The sequence below is a fragment of the Aotus nancymaae genome, unplaced genomic scaffold, assembly GCF_030222135.1.
Source record: "Aotus nancymaae isolate 86718 unplaced genomic scaffold, 86718_ANA_hifiasm-v0.15.2.pri h1tg000077l, whole genome shotgun sequence".
Classification (NCBI taxonomy): domain Eukaryota; kingdom Metazoa; phylum Chordata; class Mammalia; order Primates; family Aotidae; genus Aotus; species Aotus nancymaae.
In genome coordinates, this window is record NW_026988492.1 from 13836870 (window position 1) to 13856571 (window position 19702).

At 35.4% G+C, this 19702-nt stretch overlaps 1 protein-coding gene across 15 annotated transcripts in view; it reads left to right on the forward strand.

Annotated features, from left to right (window-relative positions):
• NEBL (nebulette) overlaps nt 1-19702 on the forward strand; it is a 371607-nt gene that overhangs the window by 287561 nt on the left and 64344 nt on the right. For 11 of the 15 annotated variants that reach the window (XR_010339481.1, XM_021666830.2, XM_064368376.1 and 8 more), the window contains 4 exons: nt 8364-8477; nt 10086-10190; nt 15912-16016; nt 18240-18347. The exons of 2 other annotated variants lie outside the window; for them this stretch is intronic. Coding sequence is in view for 12 of the 13 variants with exons in the window: in XM_021666830.2 (XP_021522505.1) it covers nt 8364-8477; nt 10086-10190; nt 15912-16016; nt 18240-18347 (432 nt within the window). In the remaining variant the exon portion in view is untranslated. The remainder of the gene's footprint in view (nt 1-8363; nt 8478-10085; nt 10191-15911; nt 16017-18239; nt 18348-19702) is intronic. 2 more of the 15 variants (XM_021666758.2, XM_021666798.2) reach the window with 2 other exon arrangements.

The window sequence follows — 19702 nt, forward strand, 5'->3', positions numbered from 1 at the left end:
CAGGTTTTTAAAAAAAATTATGGATAAAATGATCTTAAAGAGTGTGTGGAAAGAAAATACCAGTGAATAGCCTTTAAAAGTATGAAAATGAAGACCAGTGAAGGGGAACTGAAGTTATGAGTTACTATAAGTTAATAGAAAAACCACTGAAATTAAATCAATATGGGATTGGTGTAGTGAGAGATTAAATAATCAGTAGGATAGAATAGGGAGTCCTGAAATAGATTCCAGTATGTATAAGAATGTAATATATTATAAAAGTGTCCATTCAAGTCAGTGGGGAGGAGTTGGATTAGCTAATAAATGGTGCTGACATAAGGCACCTTCCATCATGGGAAGAGCAAAATTGGACCCAAATCTTAAACCATATATAAAAATGAATTCCAGGTGGACTAAAAATGTGAATGCAAACAATAAAATAATTTAAAAATCTTAAAGGAAAATCCAGGAGACTCTATATACCACATAGGGATAACAAAGTTGTTCTTAAACAAGGCCAGAAATCCAGAAGCTATAATAGGTAGGCATATTGACTATATAAAAATGAACAACTCTCTTAATGAAAAAGGTAACATTTGCAGAGTCAACAATAATGTTAACAAACAGTATTTTTTACACATTTTTAGTAGTTCTGACTTTGAAAATACTCATTACTCAAGTTGCAGAAATCTTACTTGAATTACATTTCAAAGTGGAGAGTTGTAAATGATGAAAGTTTAAAATCTGATTGAAGTACATAAAACAAATCTCAAATGAAAAGACATACTATTCTGCTGGTGAAAGAGCCTTGATACTAAATATCATGAAAATGTTTATTATTTCAAAGTTAATGTTAAAAACTTTATACAATTCCAATTAGAATCCAAAAAAGGGTTTAAAAAATTTAAATGAACTGAAAAACTTGAATAAATTAAATAATTCAGAGTTTATACAGAGAAGGATGTATCTGAGAATAGTTTTTTAAAATATAAAAAAAGAGCAGTGGTCTTCAGATATTCAGAAAAATACTTGTAATGCATTGGATGAGAATATTTTAATATTTTAAATATAAAATCTGTGATATCTGTAATATATAAAAGTTATTTAAAAGGAATTTGTTTTTATATATAGTTTAAGATTTGGGTCCAATTTTGTTTTACCATGAATGGAAAAGATCACCAGCCCAGTGGAAGAAGGGTAAGTGAAGTGAATAGATAGTTCACAGAAGAGCAAACATAAATGGCCCATCAACAGGTGAAAAGATGCTCAAATTTATTAGTAGAAAGGGAAATACCAGCAAAGTGAAAGCAAAATGTATTGTACACCCACTTACACCCATCACACGCTGTGTCGTGTTAGTGTGGAGGAGAAAGACACGTCGTTAGAAAGTTCACGTGTAGGAGGTACATTTTAGCTAATTTGTATTTAAAGGGAGAAGTAAGCTCTGCTCAAGAGGAAAGCCCCAAATAGGGGTTGGAAATGAACATACCAGGGGACAGAAATCTGATGGCAGAGGCTCTGAACAAGAGGATATCGTTGCGCACATAACCCGGAATTTGGGAGGAGTTTAGATACCGTGTGATGATGGATAGGTCAATGTGTATTGACTTCAACTATAAGCCATTGCTTAGAGAACAGAATAGGAATAATGTGTTTATATATACAATTTTCCCCATTTTTAAAATCATGATAAAATATATATAACATAAAATTGACTATCTGAACCATTTTTAAGTGTGCAGTTCAGTGGCGTTAAATGCATTTATAATGTGCTACCCTCACCACCATCCATCTCCAGGACTCTTTCCATCCTGTAAAAGTGAAACTCTATACCCTTTAAATAATAACATCCCATCGCCCCCTTCCCAGAATAATGTGTTCTATGAAAAAATAATGGTAAAAAGAGAAAGCGATTTCAGAACGCAATCATGGGAAGCATTTTAGGGTTGAATTCCAGAAAGTAAACATCACAACTACTTTTTGCCATGTTAACTGTAGTCTCTCAGGGAAGAAAGAAGTCATCACTGAAGATTTTGAGCAAAGATTGATTGTGAAGAAAATACTTGGGGAAGGTTAATGTGGTGACACTGGCTCACAAGTGGTGAACATCCCGGAGGCCAGCTGGGCTGTGGCAGTGGTACATAAGGTGATGAGTACCTGAATGGACTCTGGCTGTGGGACTGAAAATGAGGCAGACACAGCTGCTCCCTGGGAGAGGCAGGCATGAGAGATGCTCAAATGCAATTGTGCCTCAAAGTAATTGTCTTACAGTTAATAAGGGACTTTCATTTATAAAGCAACTTTATAACTCAGGAGGCTACTGATGTGTAAGCGATTAGGGACACGTCTGGGTGACACTCTCATGAAAGGGCTGTGACTCTAAGCTCTACATATTCCCAGTAATGCTTGTTGAGGAGGCAGGGGATATGGGCGTCACTTTAGATTTCCAGTATAGCTACCTGGCCTCTTACAACTTCACCCTTTTTTGGGAACAAAGACTCCTTATCAGTTGCACAGGGGAGAAAGCAAATTCTGGAGAAGCAGTATGGTTTGGTCTAGTGATTAAGAAAATGTACCCTGCAGCAGGGCCCTACCTGGGTTAAGCGCCTGGTTTTCTTGATTGCTGGCAGAGTGACCTTGGACAAATTGCTTCATTTCTCTATTTTTGTTTCCTTATCTGTAAAATGGGGATGAGAGCAACAGTATCTACTTCTCAGGGTTGCTGTGAAGGTTAAATGAGTTGCTGTGAGTAAAACACTTAAAGTGTGCCTGGCCCATAGAAACATGACATAATTTCATAGGAGTAATTTTACTTTAGATACTCAAAATAGTTTTCTATTCTACATTTTTAGATGAATTCATGCACAGAATGGAGCAGGAATATGAACACTGTCTGTGAGAGTCTGCCCTTAAATTCATTCCATCACAATCCTATTTGAGAATCCTTAGAAGAAAGTTTTGACGTTTGAGCTTTTATTTTTACATTTCAAATTCAATCTACAAAAATTCCCCTACTTGATCTCTACTTGGGCTTGAAAGCAGGTTTTTTTTCCTTCAATCTCAAATTATTTAGTAACTGAGTGATCAGATGCTTAAGCAGATTGTAATTTGCAAGTTACATTATAGCTATCATGTTTATTTTTTTATGTCATGTAAGATTTTATAAGCTGTATAAACTCATCAAAAAAGAGAAAAGCTGGGAAAATAAATAATGGGAATTCTGGAATGAACTCAGTATATTCCATTTGTATTTTCAGGTATCAATTATAAAAGAAATTCAGGCAGAAAGTTTAATTTCTTATTTTAATTGACAGCATTAAGGTTTTTAGCTTGCTCCTAAACTAATGACAAAGGTGCATAAATACGTAGAAGGCAAATGATGTAGGGATTTAATAAGCAGGGAGATGGGGGTGGATAGAATGCAGGGAGGAAAAGAGCACCAGAGCACCAGGAGCATTGTGATAGAGAAGGCAATGACAAGCCAACGTTCAAGGTATGCAGGGATAAGACCTGTCTGATGAAAAGATGGGAACAGTGAGTGAATGGGCAGGAGTCTCACATTTGATCTGTAAATTGAGCTCTGTGGGATTTTACCCAGAAAAGGTAATGGAAACACATACCAAACCCTTCTTATGTTAACTTCTACGATAGTTTTGCTCCCATAGTTGTAAACTTTCCCTTTTTAAAATTTGTAATATACCTAAAATTATGGCCAGGTTATTAAAAAAATCAATAAAAAAACTAAAGCACAAATCTCCAGGGCCAAGATGAAGGGATTGGTACATATGTAACTCAAATGTAAGTACAGTAACTGTTGAATTTATTGACTTAAAAAATTCTAAGAATAGTTTATTCATTAATATATCCATTGATCATCTTATTACTTAGAATTTGTCTACATGAGGAATAGATTCCTTGTTCAGTTTTACAATCTCAAGGAAAAGCTATGTGTTTATAATAAGTAGCATTGTTCTAAGATTGCATTAATACATTGATAAGAGTGGGTTTTAAACCTAAAAATCACATTATAAATTGCCATGAAAATTTAGTAATAAACAGTGGCCTTAAATTGCAAGGGGTATTAGTTGGTTTGGAGAATCTACCATTCTCCCTTTCTGGCAAGCACTCCCTCCACCTGTGGCGTCACATCCAAGTATCAGCTCAAATGTCATGTTCCTGACTCGTTGCTCTCCTCCCCTTTATTCTCTGCTCTTCTTCACAGTTCTTGACACAGTTTGTAGTAGTTGTATAATGTATACATGTATGTGTGTGTTTTAGAAATCTATTTCACTTCCCTCGAGGCAGGCTCCATGGAGACAGGGCTCATGTGCCTTTGATCCACTATTAAGGGAAAACACAGATTAGGCTGCCAATAGATGTATAAAGCCTGATTAAACCAATATTCTCTGGATCAATAACGTTTGGTGCAAAGTCAGTATGATGTTATTTTGCAAGGAAAATAAGAGCAGAAATATTATATTGTGTAAAATTAAGACTTAAAGATAGTCTTGGTTTTATGGTGAGTTCTGTGTAAAAATCTGTTTATCCTGTCTTCCTTGATAGCTTTAATTTCATCCAAGATTGCTGGGAATTGATGTCTACAGATATGCGGTATTGTGTTATTTGCTTACCTTTCTTTCTTTCTTTCTTTCTTTCTTTCTTTCTTTCTTTCTTTCTTTCTTTCTTTCTTTCTTTCTTTCTTTCTTTCTTTCTTTTTCTTCCTTCCTTCCTTCCTTTTTCTTTCTTTCCTTCTTTCTCTTTCTTTCTTTCTTTTTCTTTCTTTTTTCTTTCTTTTTTGAGACGGAGTCTTGCTCTTGTTTCCCAGGTTGGAGTGCAGTGGCATGATCTTGGCTTACTGCAACCTCTGCCTCCCGGGTTCAAGCAATTCTCCTGCTTTGGCCTCTCGAGTAGCTAGGATTACAGGCTTGCACCACCACTCCTAGCTAATTTTTGTATTTTTAGTAGAGATGGGGTTTCACCATGTTGGCCAGGCTGGGTCTCAAACTCCTGTCCTCAGGTAATCCATGCACCTTGGCCTCCTAAAATACTGGGATTACAAGTGTGAGCCACTGTGCCTGGCCTTCTTTTCATTTTCAATGATAATTAAGGTACACTTATCAAACTGTTTCTTTGCTAAAATGTGTTTATGTGGCTATGATGAAACACCTTCATTCAGGGTCTGCTTTTTTGTGCCTTTGCTGGCTCTTTGTGAGTCTGAGCCACAGGTGATGTCAGTGTAAAGTTCTGGGTTTGCACATTAGACTTCACACGTATCCAGGTGCAGTTATGAGGATCTGGATCTTCATATGAAGATATGCAGATGTAATTTCTCATTTCTTTATATAAGAAGATGCACAGTTGTGAGGATCTACAGTGCTGTCATTGTAGGTTAACAGTACCAGTGTTTTCTCCAAGTGTGAGCCTCTGAAAATCTTGCTAAGCCTCTTATAATTCTTTAAAAAAGTCTAGAAGTTTGATCCTGTATACCTATACAGTATTTTTTTTTTAAAGTTGATATCTCCATGATGTAATTATTATGCATGTCATGCCTGTATCAAAACATCTCATGTACCCCATAAATATATACACCTAGTATGTACCCACAAAGATTAAAAATAAAAAAATTAATAAAAACAAAGGCGATAAATAATAGGACCACTAGCCACACTAGTCATTATGTAAATAAAACCAGTCATGTGGAGTAACTTCATTTGTTCCCAGAATAATTGATGTAGGTATAAGGAGCAACATTGTGTCTTAAAACCATGGCAAAGGCACTCTAATACCTGTTCCTCCCTTTCTCAAATGATCTTAAAACTGAAAGGGTTATGCTTTGTTCCATGGTTGAATAACAATTTATAGTCAAGGAAGAGCATTTCCTGCATGTCTCAGAAGATGCAAGCCTGCATGAGGAGGTAGACAGACAGATGTGTGAACTGTAGGTTGAAAATACAGTAGAATGTTGAGTGTGTCTGTATAGTTAGTGAGTGAACATGATGTGACTCACTTCAACTATTAGGTTATCTTCTTAGTTCATTTTATCTGCATTCCTTACAGAAAGAGTGAAGTTAGGAACAATTGGGTGTTGGTGTCTGGTCCATGCATTTTTTTAAATATAATGCAGTTATTTTACTTTGTGGTTAATGAGGGAAACTTGGGTTTTTGTTCCTTAGGCATCTTGAATCGAATCACTCACTGTAGTGAATGTTCGAACAGATGAATTTCACAACGGATTGCTTATTATTAATTACATTTAATATAAGTACGGGAATAACAGAGTGATTATTGTTTCTTAGAAATGTGTACATGGTCCCTGACTTCTAGTGGTTCAATTTAAGATTGTTTAACCTTACCATGTCATGGAAGTGGTACATACTTAGTGGAAACCGTACTTCAAGTACCCATATAACGATTCTGCTTTTCACTTTCATTACAGCGTTCAATAAATTATGTGAGATATTCAACATGTGCAAAGCAGGCTTGGTATTAGGTGACTTTGCCTAGCTGTAGGCTAAGGTAATTGTTCTAAGCATGTTTAAGGTAGGCCAGGCTAAGCTGTGACGTTTGGTAGGTTAGGTGTATTTGGTACATTTTTTTACTTAAAATATTTTTAACTTATGGTGTGTTTATTGAGATGCAACCCCATCATAAGTTGAGGAAGGGGTGTCTCTACATTTACTTGGAAGAGAAAATGCAAGGTTTAATTACAAGAAAGGAATTTGCCAGTATTATTTTCAAATACTCTAGTGTAATTATGCTGGAAACCTCAGAGTTTGCAGAAACAGTATGATGGGCTCTCTGTGTGCAAAGATCACATAACCTACTTTTGCCATTTAGCTAATACAGTGTTAGTGAATCTGGCTGAGTCAGAAGTGTCACTCCAGTGGAAGGCCGTCAAAGAGTCCACCATCTTTGTTGAGCGAATATCGTTTAGGCACCACAAACTTAGGAGAGAGAGAACCAGTGACTGAAATATGGTAAAAATGTAGCAGAAGGGTGAAGAGGGCAAAAAGAGTAAGGCTGTATATTTAGGGGAGGACCAGGTAGGGTGAATCATTGATTTTGTGCCAGCTACTGTATAAAGTACTGAAGGAAATCTAAATTTATTTCATCCATAATTTTGTCCTTGATTTCAAGACATAAAACAATAAAAAATCAGTTTTTTGTTTTAAGAGATCTTTCCAATTACTTAAATTTAGAAGATACTGTGAATATCAGAAAGTTGTTATTATCAGATGAAACCACAACAGAAAATATTTCCTGTAAACCATCTCAATATATTTCCCAAATGCTGTATTTCACCACCAAGATTTTCTCTAGCTCTCTCTCATGGGTACCAGACAAGTGTCCCTGAAGGAGGCCATCACTCTATGCATGCCTGATTAAAATACATGATGAGAGCCATCCCAAATTGCTTTTTAATAAAGTCTTCTGCAAGGCAGAGCCTTTAGATGTATGAATAAAGGTGCATTATCAGAATGTTGTAAGAAAACAAAGCATTGTAAAAGTTATTACGTCAGCAAAATGTCGTAAGAGAACAAAACAGCCTACTTTGACCTGTAAAATCAGTACACCTTTTCCTGGCTACAGTGAGTTAAAGGGAGTGTGGCATGAGTAGCTAGGGTTTTGTTTGTTTGTTTTTTAAATGAACTTGTGTTTATATTCTAATAGTTATAACATGAATTCACATATTTCTCTATATATGGAGAAATAGATAGTTCTACCAAGTAAGTTGATAATCCTTTTTTGGTTATTCTAAGAGTCCTTTAAAAAGAGAAAAGCAATTTAGAGTGAATATTGGAGATGGTTTTCTTGCTGAACAAATTGTGGAGTTAAAGCAGAGAAAGTTTTAAATTGATATTAAATAGACCCAGGACATCTCAGAAAGTGCAATTCCTAAAATTAAATGTTTGAGCAAATGAAGTATAGGAAATGTTGAGAAAAACCGTGGTACATACCATGCTCTTTATTTGAAATCATTCCTTTAGGAAAATTTATATTTAAATTCTGGGGCCTAGAATCTATTTTCTAAATGTGGTAGACCTTAAGACATTTGTGGTCTAGGTTTCCAGCTGATCGTAGATTACAGAAATGCAGAAGTGAAAACTGACATTTAAAAATCTTGATATTTTAGTGAGTAATTCTCATTCATAGGATTTGAGTTCATGCCTAATTGCATTTGTGATCAATGTCCAAGTAGAGCTTTTTTTTTTTTTTTTTAACTTTTATGCCTAATTAAGCTTTATAGAGGGGTTGGATACCAGGAGTTTAAACTTTGCAACCATTCATTTTTAAGATAGCATTTATTTTACCTATGTGAAAATCAAATGTGTTACTTTTAAATGTAAAGATACATGTACTATTTATCTTTTCTTTTGTAACAGATTAAATACAAAGAAAAATTTGAAAATGAAATGAAGGATAAGAAACATCATTACAATCCTCTTGAAAGTGCTGCTTTTAGGCAGAATCAGCTTGCTGCTACATTGGCAAGCAATGTAAGTTATAATTCACAGAAAGTTATTTTCAATATCTTTTGATTTTTTTTTTTTTTTTTTTTTTTTTTTTAGAATCAACTGTGTTGTAATTACCAATACTTAGTCAAAATAATGTAGCTTCCAGGCAATTTGTAGTTGAACCTGAAGCATATTTTTCTAAAGCTTTTTCTGAGAGAAATATATTATTGTAATTAATTTTTAATGGTTACTGATTACTAATTAGTTAAGTAGGAATAGTATTGAGAATGAAGTTATTATATCTGCTCAAGAGTAGAAATAGATTATAGAATTTTGCAGAGAAGTGGTCTGTATTACCACAAATTAGTGGTTAGGACAATAGTTACCTCATGTAATTACAGTGATGAAATTGAGTTTATTGTAAAGTACTGCCTGGCACATGGTAATTTATCATATAAAGAAATTTTTAGAAATTTTACTTGTAGTGGCTTACAGTTTATTTTTTACCTGTAAATGCTGTGAAATAATTCCTTATATGATTTGTTTTCATTCCATGTTTTTAAAAATAAAAATTTTACAAGAAATGTTTTAAAATCTTGTTAGAATCTTGTTTTATACTCTGTCTTGGTAGAGTATAAAAACAGCAACATCGAAAAAATTGATTACTTTGCTATAGTTGAAAATAATTTAGATTTGCTTTTTGAGTATAAAAATTATGTATTATTGATCTGTTGCTTTGTTAGATAATTTAAACCCTTCGACTCCCATTGTCTCTTTGGGCCTTGGTTTATCTTGCTTTAGTTAATGTTTATAAGGTATTACTATTTGTATTCAACAACCAGCTTTTGTTTGTTTCTAGCAATTGAAATGGGTGTTTCTGTCTTTTGTGACCACTGGGAATAGCAGAATGATTTCTCTTTTTTATCTGATTATTCTGCATGTGTGTACAAACATAAAAGAAATAGAGATGAAATATACTTAAAAGGACCTAGAACATAGTGCTGAAAGCTAAAGGTTTGGAGTCAGAGTGCTTAGATTGAAATCCTGTTTCATCACATATTACTATGTCTTTGTCTTTCAGTGCCTCCATTTTCTAATCTGTAAAATGGGGCTACTTAAAGTACCTGCTTAATAAAGAGGTTATTGTAGAGATTCAATTCTTAATACATATAAAGGGTTTTAGAAAAGTAGCACATAGTGTGTGGTATGTTTGCTATCAATGTTATATTATTACTAGTATTATATTTTCAGAAAGTTGCTTTAAAAAAGTCTGTGTCGATTGGAGGGAAAACATTGAAATCCTAAGATCTCCACAAAGCATAATTGAAATACTGTAGTAATTTCTAAAGAATAAAGTGGGCTGTTTTCTTTATTTTTTGAAACCAGAGTTACCTTGAAAATTGCTTTATTCTGTTAGCATCACCCTTTCTGAATATGTAAACAACAAAAGGAATTATTCAAGTATTTTCAAGCCCATATAGAAATAACTTTTAAAAACTCATTCGATAGTAAATCAGCACCATCTAGTGGCTCCTTGTAAATTCGTCTGTCAATTTACCAGTAAATAGTACTACTTGTATCAAAAATGCAATAATGCAAAAGCATATTTTCTTCTCTTAGATGGTATTTTGTTCCATGTTATTTTCATAGGTGAAATACAAGAAAGACATTCAAAATATGCATGATCCAGTTTCAGATCTCCCAAATTTGTTGTTTTTAGACCATGTTTTGAAAGCCAGCAAAATGCTCAGTGGCGTAAGTGGGTCATCTAATGGCAACTGTAGAAGCCTCGTGGCTCCAAGAAGCCAATATGCCTGCAGCGTTCATGTGCTCACCTGCTTCCTTAGAGGGCCTGTGCCTCACTCCTCCCTCAATAACTAACTCATTGACAAATAGTTCTCTGCTTGTAGAAATCCCACCAGAGTTGTCACTTTGTAGAGGAGGTTCTTGGTAGCTCTCCGGTGTCTGGTGTGTACCACTGTATTTCAGTGTTTACGCAAGTGATCTTTCTATTGTTCTTCTTTCCTTTTCATCATCTGTGTTAGATTAAAGCCACTTGAAGTTCAGGCTCTCAGGTCGGGGATATTTTATTTTATGCGGGTCAGACCAGAGTGTCTTGTATTTAGTATGCCTTCAGTAGCAAGAAAAATTGTCTTAAACTGTATTTTCTCTGAAAATAATTCCTAACTGCATTTATATTACACTGACACATTGCTTTTAGTCTTGTCATGGTTTCCATGTTCTCAGTCAAGGCAACCAGGAGAGAAGGGTGGGTTCTTCTTCATGTCTTAATGAAAATATCTGGGCACACTGCCCACGTGGTCAGTCCTGCAGGACTCTCACTGTCCTGGTTGCTGTTTCAACCCATAGTACATCGGAACCCTGACTTCGCAGGCTGTTGTAACTGATAACCCTGGGTCACATGTGGCTCCATTTTGTACTTCTCAGGATGGCCCATGGTGGCAATGAGCTTTTATTTGACCATAAATTATTTTCATGCCTATTTTAATAATCACAGTCTCACTCAAAATTATTCATAATTTATTGAATATCTGCTTTGGGCCAAACATAGGTCAGATGCAGAAATATATGTTGGCTAAGGCATGAGAAAAAATGAAGAAAGTTGTCTTCACTTGATGTGCCTGGACTTAAAACTCTATAGGCAAAACTTGGTTTCTAGACAGTTAAATAATGAGATACACCTTCAGGTCGTTTTTAGAAATAATCTATACTTGGCTTTAGTGCTTTGAAATGTTATGTTTATTATTTTGTAAGCCTCCTTTCTGGAATACCACTGCCACTGTCTTCCTTCCTTAATGCTATTATGCGTGCAAGTAATTCATACAGAGTTTTTTAAAGTTTATTTTTGGCTGGGCATGGTGGCTCACACCTGTAATTCCAGCACTTTGGGAGGCCGAGGCAAGCAGATTACAAGGTCAGGAGTTCAAGACCAGCCTGACTAACATGGTAAACCCCATCTCTACTAAAAATATAAAAATTAGCTGAGTGTGGTGGCATGCACATCCTACTCAGGAGGCTGAGGCAGGAGAATCGCTTGAACCTGGAAGGTGATAGTTGCAGTGAGCCAAGATTGCACCACTGCACTCCAGCCTGGGTGACAGAACGAGACTCCATCTCAAAATAAATAAATAATAAAGTTTATTTATTTATTTTTTTCTGGCTGGGAATGGTGGCTCATCCCTGTAATCCCAGCACTTTGGGAGGCCGAGGTGGGTGGATCACTTGAGGCCAGAAATTCAAGACTAGCCAGTCCAACACAGTGAAACCCCATCTCTACTAAAAATACAAAAATTAGCTGGGTGTGGTGGTGGCTGTCTGTAACCCCAGGTACTCAGGAGGCTGAGACAGGAGAATGACTTGAACCTGGGAGGTTTCAGTGAGCTGAGATGGCACCATTGTGTTCCAGCCTAGGCAAGAGGAAGACTCTGTCTCAAAAAAAATAAATAAATAAAAAGTTAAATAATTATAAATAAAATAAATATAAGTTTATTTTTTTCTTTAATGATTGGTCCTTGGATGAAAAGCAGTACATTACTGTTTCCAGGCTGTTGAACAGGGAATAGAGGCTAGAGGATTATTTGGTGAGCCCAGAATTGGCACCCAGTTCCAGCACATTTCCATCATGTTGGCTTGCACTTCAGTGTTTATTCCCACACCTCTTTATACATTCCTCTATTTTTTGAGTGTCTGTTTGTCTTTTTTCACCACGACTCATAGATATGCTCCTAAAATTGATATATTTCTATTCCCTGAGCCCCCTGCTTTCTTCACATTCATTCTCTGACATCCAGTTTTGATTATTGCAGTGGCATTTGCCCTTGACCTTTCTCTAGCCATACTTAGCTTAAATTTCCTAGGGACATGGGGATTCATGTGCAAATAAGCCAATAAAAAGATGATAGTGGTAATTTAAACATTTGGTGACTGGAAGAAAGTATGCCACTCCTATGCAATATTTCTTTTCAAGAACATTGACCTTTATTTTGTAATAATGGTGGAAAAAAATCACAGTCTAATATAAATTGTTTCTATCATCTCTTCAACAGAGAAAACTCAGAAAGTCGTATGTTACACATATTTGATATATCATTTATAACGTTTAGATCTTCATTTAGGTGGTGCTTTTGCCTAGATTACAGATTTCTTTTTCTCCTCTCGGTACACAAATTGTGATTGAATGACTGCTGCATGGGAGAGAAAGTTTAAGACTTAAAAAATGTGCTCCTTTGAAGTGTCTACTTACAAAGTTGTATACATTGTCTAAATAAGTATACATTGTATGAAGTTGTAGACATTGTATAAACGTATACATTGTATAAAGGAATACATTGTATAAAGTTGTATACATTGTATAAAGTTATATACATTGTATAAACATACATTGTATAAAGTTGTATACATATGCTCAAATTTATATATTAGAATGGCCTCCTTTATCTAGTACTTGTGAAGAAACAAAGAATAGCCTACTTTAAAATTTTAATGTAAAAAAATGGAATTTTATCAATTTATAAAGCAACTTACTTTATTAAAAGATTCAATAAGATTACCCAATAAAGATATTCTGCCAAAAGTATCCATTTGATATAAGTAGCTGTTGTTTTAAAGACCCCCAGATGTCTTTAGCAACATCAGAATTACTTTTATTTTAACCTGAACTCTATAGAGTGATATGAGTGCCTTAATTAGTGAGTAAAACCATTCTAATTAAAGTTTTGGGAAACATTTTCCCCTGGAAAATGGACTTTCGTAGTATTCATTTCTTTATAACTTTACATAAATTAAAAAATACATATTTTGTGTTACTCTGTGTATCTCCCACTAGGAGGCAACAGAGACTGTTACATAAGGAAAGACACGTATTCCAAGTTCTTTTGCAGATCTTAATTCAAATTAGTTTTCCTTGTTTTTTATTTTGTTTTTCTCTTAAATAGGAGTTTTAAAAATTCTTTGTAACTAAAATGGATAATTGTGTTGGGAACAATATTTACTGAATTTTTCAGCATATAGTCATTATTTTATATATAATAATATCCTAGTCTTTATTTGCTGTGGATTTTAACTCAGTAATGGACTATGTTGTAGCTGGACTATGTTACATTCATGATTATTTTATAAATACATATTTCAAAATAACTTAAATTATAAAATCTCTATGTATATTATCTTTCTTTCCATATTATCTTTTTTAAAAAAACTGGTTAAAAATAAAGGCTTTTTAAAAAAAGATTAGAGAAGCCAAAATTTGTAACTTTTTTCCCTCAAACAAGGTGTACTTCATGGGCTGGACGCAGTAGCTCATGCCTGTAATCCCAGCATTTTGGGAGGCCAAGGCAGGAGGATGGCTTGAGGCCATGAGTTTGAGACCAATGTGGGCAACATAGTGGGACCCCAGCTCTACAAAAAATAAAGAAATTAGCTGGATATGGTGACATGCATCTAAGCCCCAGCTACTTGGGAGGCTGAGGTGGGAAGATTGCTTGAGCCCAGGAGGTCAAGGCTGCAGTGAGCCATGATCACTCCACTGCACTCCAGCCTGGGTGACAGAGCTAGACCTTGTCCAAGAAAAAAGTACTATGTGAACATTTTCATGACCTTCCTTGGGCTTTCCTCCCTCATTTTATTCTGGTTAGTGTCTGGGGGAACATATATCGCAGCTCCCTGTTTGACTGGAAGCACTTGAGGCCAGGCTCCCTCTGGGGACTATTGCTTTGTACCACATGAAAGAGCAGCTCTCGTGTGGCAGGCCACTTGGACATCTGTTCCATTCGTAGCACTGGGCTTTCTTCCTCTTTCATTCTGAAATCCCTGGAGTATAACCTAAGACTGAAATGTAAGTTTCCTTATGGCCAGCTCTTTTCTGCTCCCTTTCAAATACTGTTTTTGTATCCCTCCACTCTAGTGCCATTTTTACTGGCACCCCCATTGCCTAATAAGCAACTATCTTTAGCTTCTTAAGTCTCTGTAGTCTTGAGTCTTTAAGAGTTACCATTTACTTCTAAAGGTCTTTTCCAAATAATGCAAAATAACTAAGCATCCAATCTCCAGTGATAGAAATCACGAAATATTTAAAAATTTTTCTAATTTATGATTGTGATTGATACATAATGGTTGTATATATTTATGGGGTAAATGTAATGTTTTGATACAGGCATACAGTGTGTAATGATCAAATGAGGATAATTGAGGTATCCATCAGATCATGCATTTCTCATTTCTTTCTGTTAGGAATATTTCAATTCTACTCTTAGTTATTTTAAAGTGTACAATAAATTATTGTTAACGATGGTCACCCTATTGTGCCGTTGAATACTAGATCTTACTTTTTCTGTCTGTATTTTTGCACCCCTTAACCATCTCCACTTTATCCCCTCTTCCACCACTCCTCCAGCCTCTGGTAACCGTCATTCTCTCTATCTCCATAAGCTCAGCCTCTCAAGTAGCTGGGGCTGTAGGTGCACATCACCATGCCAACCTAATTTCTTTATTTTTTATAGAGCTGGGGTCTCACTCTTTTAGCTCCCACATATGGGTGAGAACATGTGAAATTTGTTTTTCTGTGCCTGGCTTATTTCACTTAACATAATGACCTCCAGTCCTATTTATGCTGTTGCAAATGGCAGGTTCTCATTCATTTTTGTGGCTGAATAGTATTCCATTGTGGATATGTACCACATTTTCTTTATTCATTCATCTGTTGATGGGCACTTAGGTTGCTGATGTAACAATGTTTGTCATATTGCTGCCTGTTACATGTAGCATCTTTCATTGGCCAAACTTGGCATCCCTGTTCAATTTAGTCTCTTCCAAATTCAACGTTTTGTCTGTATATCTAAATAGTAGCCTTCATTCAATTTCTTCACCTTAAAAACTCAACTGACTATTCCAAGATTTCTCAGTTTCTCTTCCAGGCACCTTTGACCCTTTCCTTTTAGGAAAATTAGTTGAATTATTTCTCTTAGATTTTCTCTGTGACCCTCAATCTTCTTCATGGTGTAGTCTTTTTGTAGAGGACTCTTTATTCCTTGCCTCTGCGTTTCTTTTCTGCTCTTCCTTTCCTTCTCTTCTGTTCAACAGTATTAAACATATTCCTGTCCTAAGATAAGAGCAAGACAAATTGCCTTTATTTTGCCCCACTTTACCTATTTACACGAGTCCCAGCACTAGCTTTCCGTCTCCACTCCCTGGTGTTGTGAATATCCCTTACATTACGTTTGCGATTAACTGTCCTCTGTCTCTCTGTGTGTTTCATATGCTGACCTAGAGCGGCTCTGTCTTGGATTGTCTGCGTCCTCCATGTCAGAAACCTCCTACCTGCTAGCCAACTGCAGATGGGGTCTTGGCAGCAGCTTTGCAGCTCTTGGTGGCTTGTATTGTGCAGTTCGCATTTCTAAGTATTGATTGCTCTAATCAGTCTCTTTAATTCTAAATTTATTTTCATGTTTTGTTTTTTAGCGAGAATATAAAAAACTCTTTGAGGAAAACAAAGGAATGTATCATTTTGATGCCGATGCTGTGGAACACCTTCACCATAAAGGCAATGCCATCCTCCAAAGTCAGGTATGTACTTGCTGGGCACCCACCCTCCCTGCCAGGAACCCGTAACCATCCTGAGGCCCACCAATTACTGCCATGCTTCTTAACTGAGAACGTACAGCTGCAGAAAAGAATAAATCCTGAGAAAGCAGCCTGGCCAACACAGCAAAACTTCGTCTCTACTAAAAATACAAAAAGTAGCTGGGCATACTGGGCACCTGTAATCGCTACTCAGGAGGCTGAGGCAGGAGAATTGCTTGAACCCAAGAGGTGGAGGTTGCAGTGAGCTGAGATTATGCCATTGCACTCCAGCCTGGGTGACAGAGCTAGACTCCATCTCAAAAACAAAAACAAAACAAAACAAAAAAACCAAAACAAACGAACAAAACGTTGCTTTTGAAAATCTCAAATACCATTTGCTATGTATGTTTTGGGGTTAGGGGATCTTGAACCATATTTCAATCTAAAGGCTTTTTATAAAATAACCATTACTTCACATAATTAAAAAGTTACAAGATAGAAATTAAACCGTGGTCAAACCACGTGATGATTTAAATTTTTCTCGTGTCCTGGTTTGTCATTTTGAGTGGTAACATTAATTTTCCAGGTGCAAGGTTAATTATAATTTTTTATTTCAATTATAAGTGTTATTAAAAAGGTAATACTAGTTTATTAATTAATTTTTTAATATGAAATTCTAGGTAACCCCTGAATAAGCTTTAAAAAATATTCTTGTTAGCATATTTTGAAGTTATCTATTTTTTTTTAAATTCTGAGCTTAAATAGTTGCAAAAGATGTCAGTTCCAACATCTGTTAAGATAAAATTTTATATCACTCTTTTAAACATATTCTGTGGAATGTGAAGTCCATAATAATTTGATACTCACCTTCATTGGTTTTAAAAATACACAAAACAGCCTGGGCCTAGTGGCTCATGCCTGTAATCCCAGCACTTTGGGAGGCCGAGGTGGGCGGATCATGAGATCAGGAGTTTGAGAGCAGCCTGGCCAGCATGGCAAAACCCCATCTCTACTAAAAATACAGAAATTAGCTGGGCGTGGTGGTACACACTGTAATCTCAGCTACTTGGGAGGCTGAGGCAGGAGAATTGCTTGAACCTGGGAGGCAGAGGTTACAGTGAGCTGAGTCTATGCCATTGCACTCTAGCCTGGTGACAGACTGAGACTCTGTCTCAAATTAAAAAAAAAAAATATATATATATATATGTGTGTGTGTGTGTGTGTGTGTGTGTGTACACACACACGTATATTTCTTATTTATTTCACAAAATTTTATCCTAATGGTGTATGCTATTATACTTCTGATACTTTTATTGATCACTCTATCATACTCTTTGCAACAAAATTATATCTACAAATAGGTATTTTAAAGTATGTCATATTTCCTATTCCATAAACTTCTAAGTTAGAAAATTTTTCTGGGGTTGAATTATCATTAATATTATCGCTATTACAATACAACTTAAGAAATAATTTCATAATTATTAGACATATAAATTTTAACAAGAGTGCATTTCTGAATGAAGTATGATAAAAACTTTTCTATGAGTTTAATTTTAAAAAGTATATTGCTTAAAAAGCCAGCCACTCTGATGGCTTACATATTATTTTTTTAATGGAAGATTAAAAAATATCACTCATTTTATAAACTGAAGATGAGGACTGACTCTAATTGAAATAATTCATAATATGATATTAAATATTGCATAGTGAAATAGAAATAAATCATATAAAGGCCTGTGAGTGTTTTACTCAGTGTCTGTGAAAAAATTCAGCAGCTCTGGAGGACATCATCCTCTCTTTGACAGAAAAATAGATAATCATACCCATGTTTTCTTTCTTGTTTTTGATTTACCAATGCGATCTCAGGGATCAACCTCTGTCTCACAACTGCTACCTATATGTGTATGCCATTTGCATATACATAAATAACCCCATATATATGATACATGTCTATATATTCCAGCTATTTGAAAAAATACCTTATACAGGTTCTAGAACTACATTAGTTGTTCTAAATTACTTTTATCCCTTAAGAAATTTTATATTATGTTTACTTTCCTTGTATGTCATTAACTAAAGGGAACCCAGTGATCAACCTAAATGGCCAGAATAATATGATTTTAGAAAACAAGATGATTAGTTTTAAACATACATTTTTTTTTAACTTTGCTTTGTTTGCATAAGGGCTTTTGATTTTTATATGCTTTTCTTTTTCCAATGAAGGTTAAATACAAAGAAGAATATGAGAAAAATAAGGGAAAGGCAATGCTTGAATTTGTTGAGACACCATCCTATCAAGCTTCAAAGGAGGCTCAAAAGATGCAAAGTGAAGTAGGTCAATTGGTTTGTTAATAATTGTTTACTATAAATTTGATGTTTTGCCATTTGAAGGAGCTTAGAATGTTCAGTGGGTCTAGAAGAAAGAGCGCTGCTCTGGGCAGATTCAAGGACCTGCTTTCTAGACCTAGCCACCCACTGCCTGGGATCTTGTCTAGCTCGTTGTGTTTGTCTGGTTCTTAGTTTTTCTCATTGGTGAATATGGATCTCAAACCAGATGAACTTTTACACACCCCATCAGTTCTAATATGCTATGATTGTATAACTGACACTTTCAGATATTAATGTTTTTACCTTTTGCCTTTCAGATGTTAATGTAAAACTATGGTGAGTTCATAAAAATTAAAAACAAAAGGCTGGTTGCTTTTTTTTTTTAACCTGTTTTTGTTTTTGTTTTGTTTTGTTTTTGCAATGAAAATAGAACTAACGTTTTAAAACTACTCCATGCTAGGTAATATGCTAAGAGTCTTTTATATGTCAGCTCATTTAATCATCAAAGTAATGATGCTAGAAGTTATTCTCTATAGTTTAAGGATGTATCTACTGAAATTGTCTTAATTTTTCCAGATCCAGTAAATGTTAATGTTTTAGAACCTGGTCAAAATTATAATGATTCCCTTTTCTGTGTTATTTTATGTTTTGGTCCGTTTTGTGTTGCTATAACAGAATACCACAGACTAAGCAATTAATAAAGAACAGAGATTAATTTTTTTCAGTTCTGGAGTCTGGGAAGTTCAAAATCTATGGGTCCACATCTGGCAAAGGTCTTCTTGCTGCATCATCCCATGGCAGAAGGTGGAAAGACAGGGAGTGCTTGCACATGTCTTGGAGGAGGGGATGGGAAACTCATCCTTTTTTCAGGAACCCAACACCATGATATCAAACCATTCCCATGATATCAGCATCAATCCATTCGTGATACAGAACCCTTATGGCCCAATCACCTCTTAGAGTTCTCACCTCCCAGTACTGTTGCATTGGGGATTAAGTTGTCAATACACCAACCTTGGGGGGGGACACATTCAAAGCTTAGCAACATATTTGATTGATTCTTTTTTTCAATAAAGTTAAGAGTTTTTTTCTTTTTATCTACTTTATTCTCAACCTAAGATTATGTTAAGTCACATCTAGATATTCCCCATCCTTTTTTTTCTCTGTTCCAGTGAGACTTATTTGTGTGTGTGTGTGTGTGTGTGTGTGTGTGTGTGTGTGTGTGTGTGTGTGTGTTTTCCTTCCTAACTTTTCAGGATCAGACACACAAGGTTTTGCCTGCAGCCCGTATCAAAGGTCTGTGGGTGCAGCTGGGTCTTTATTGCGAAGGGACAAATATGGTGGATGCTGGTCTCAGT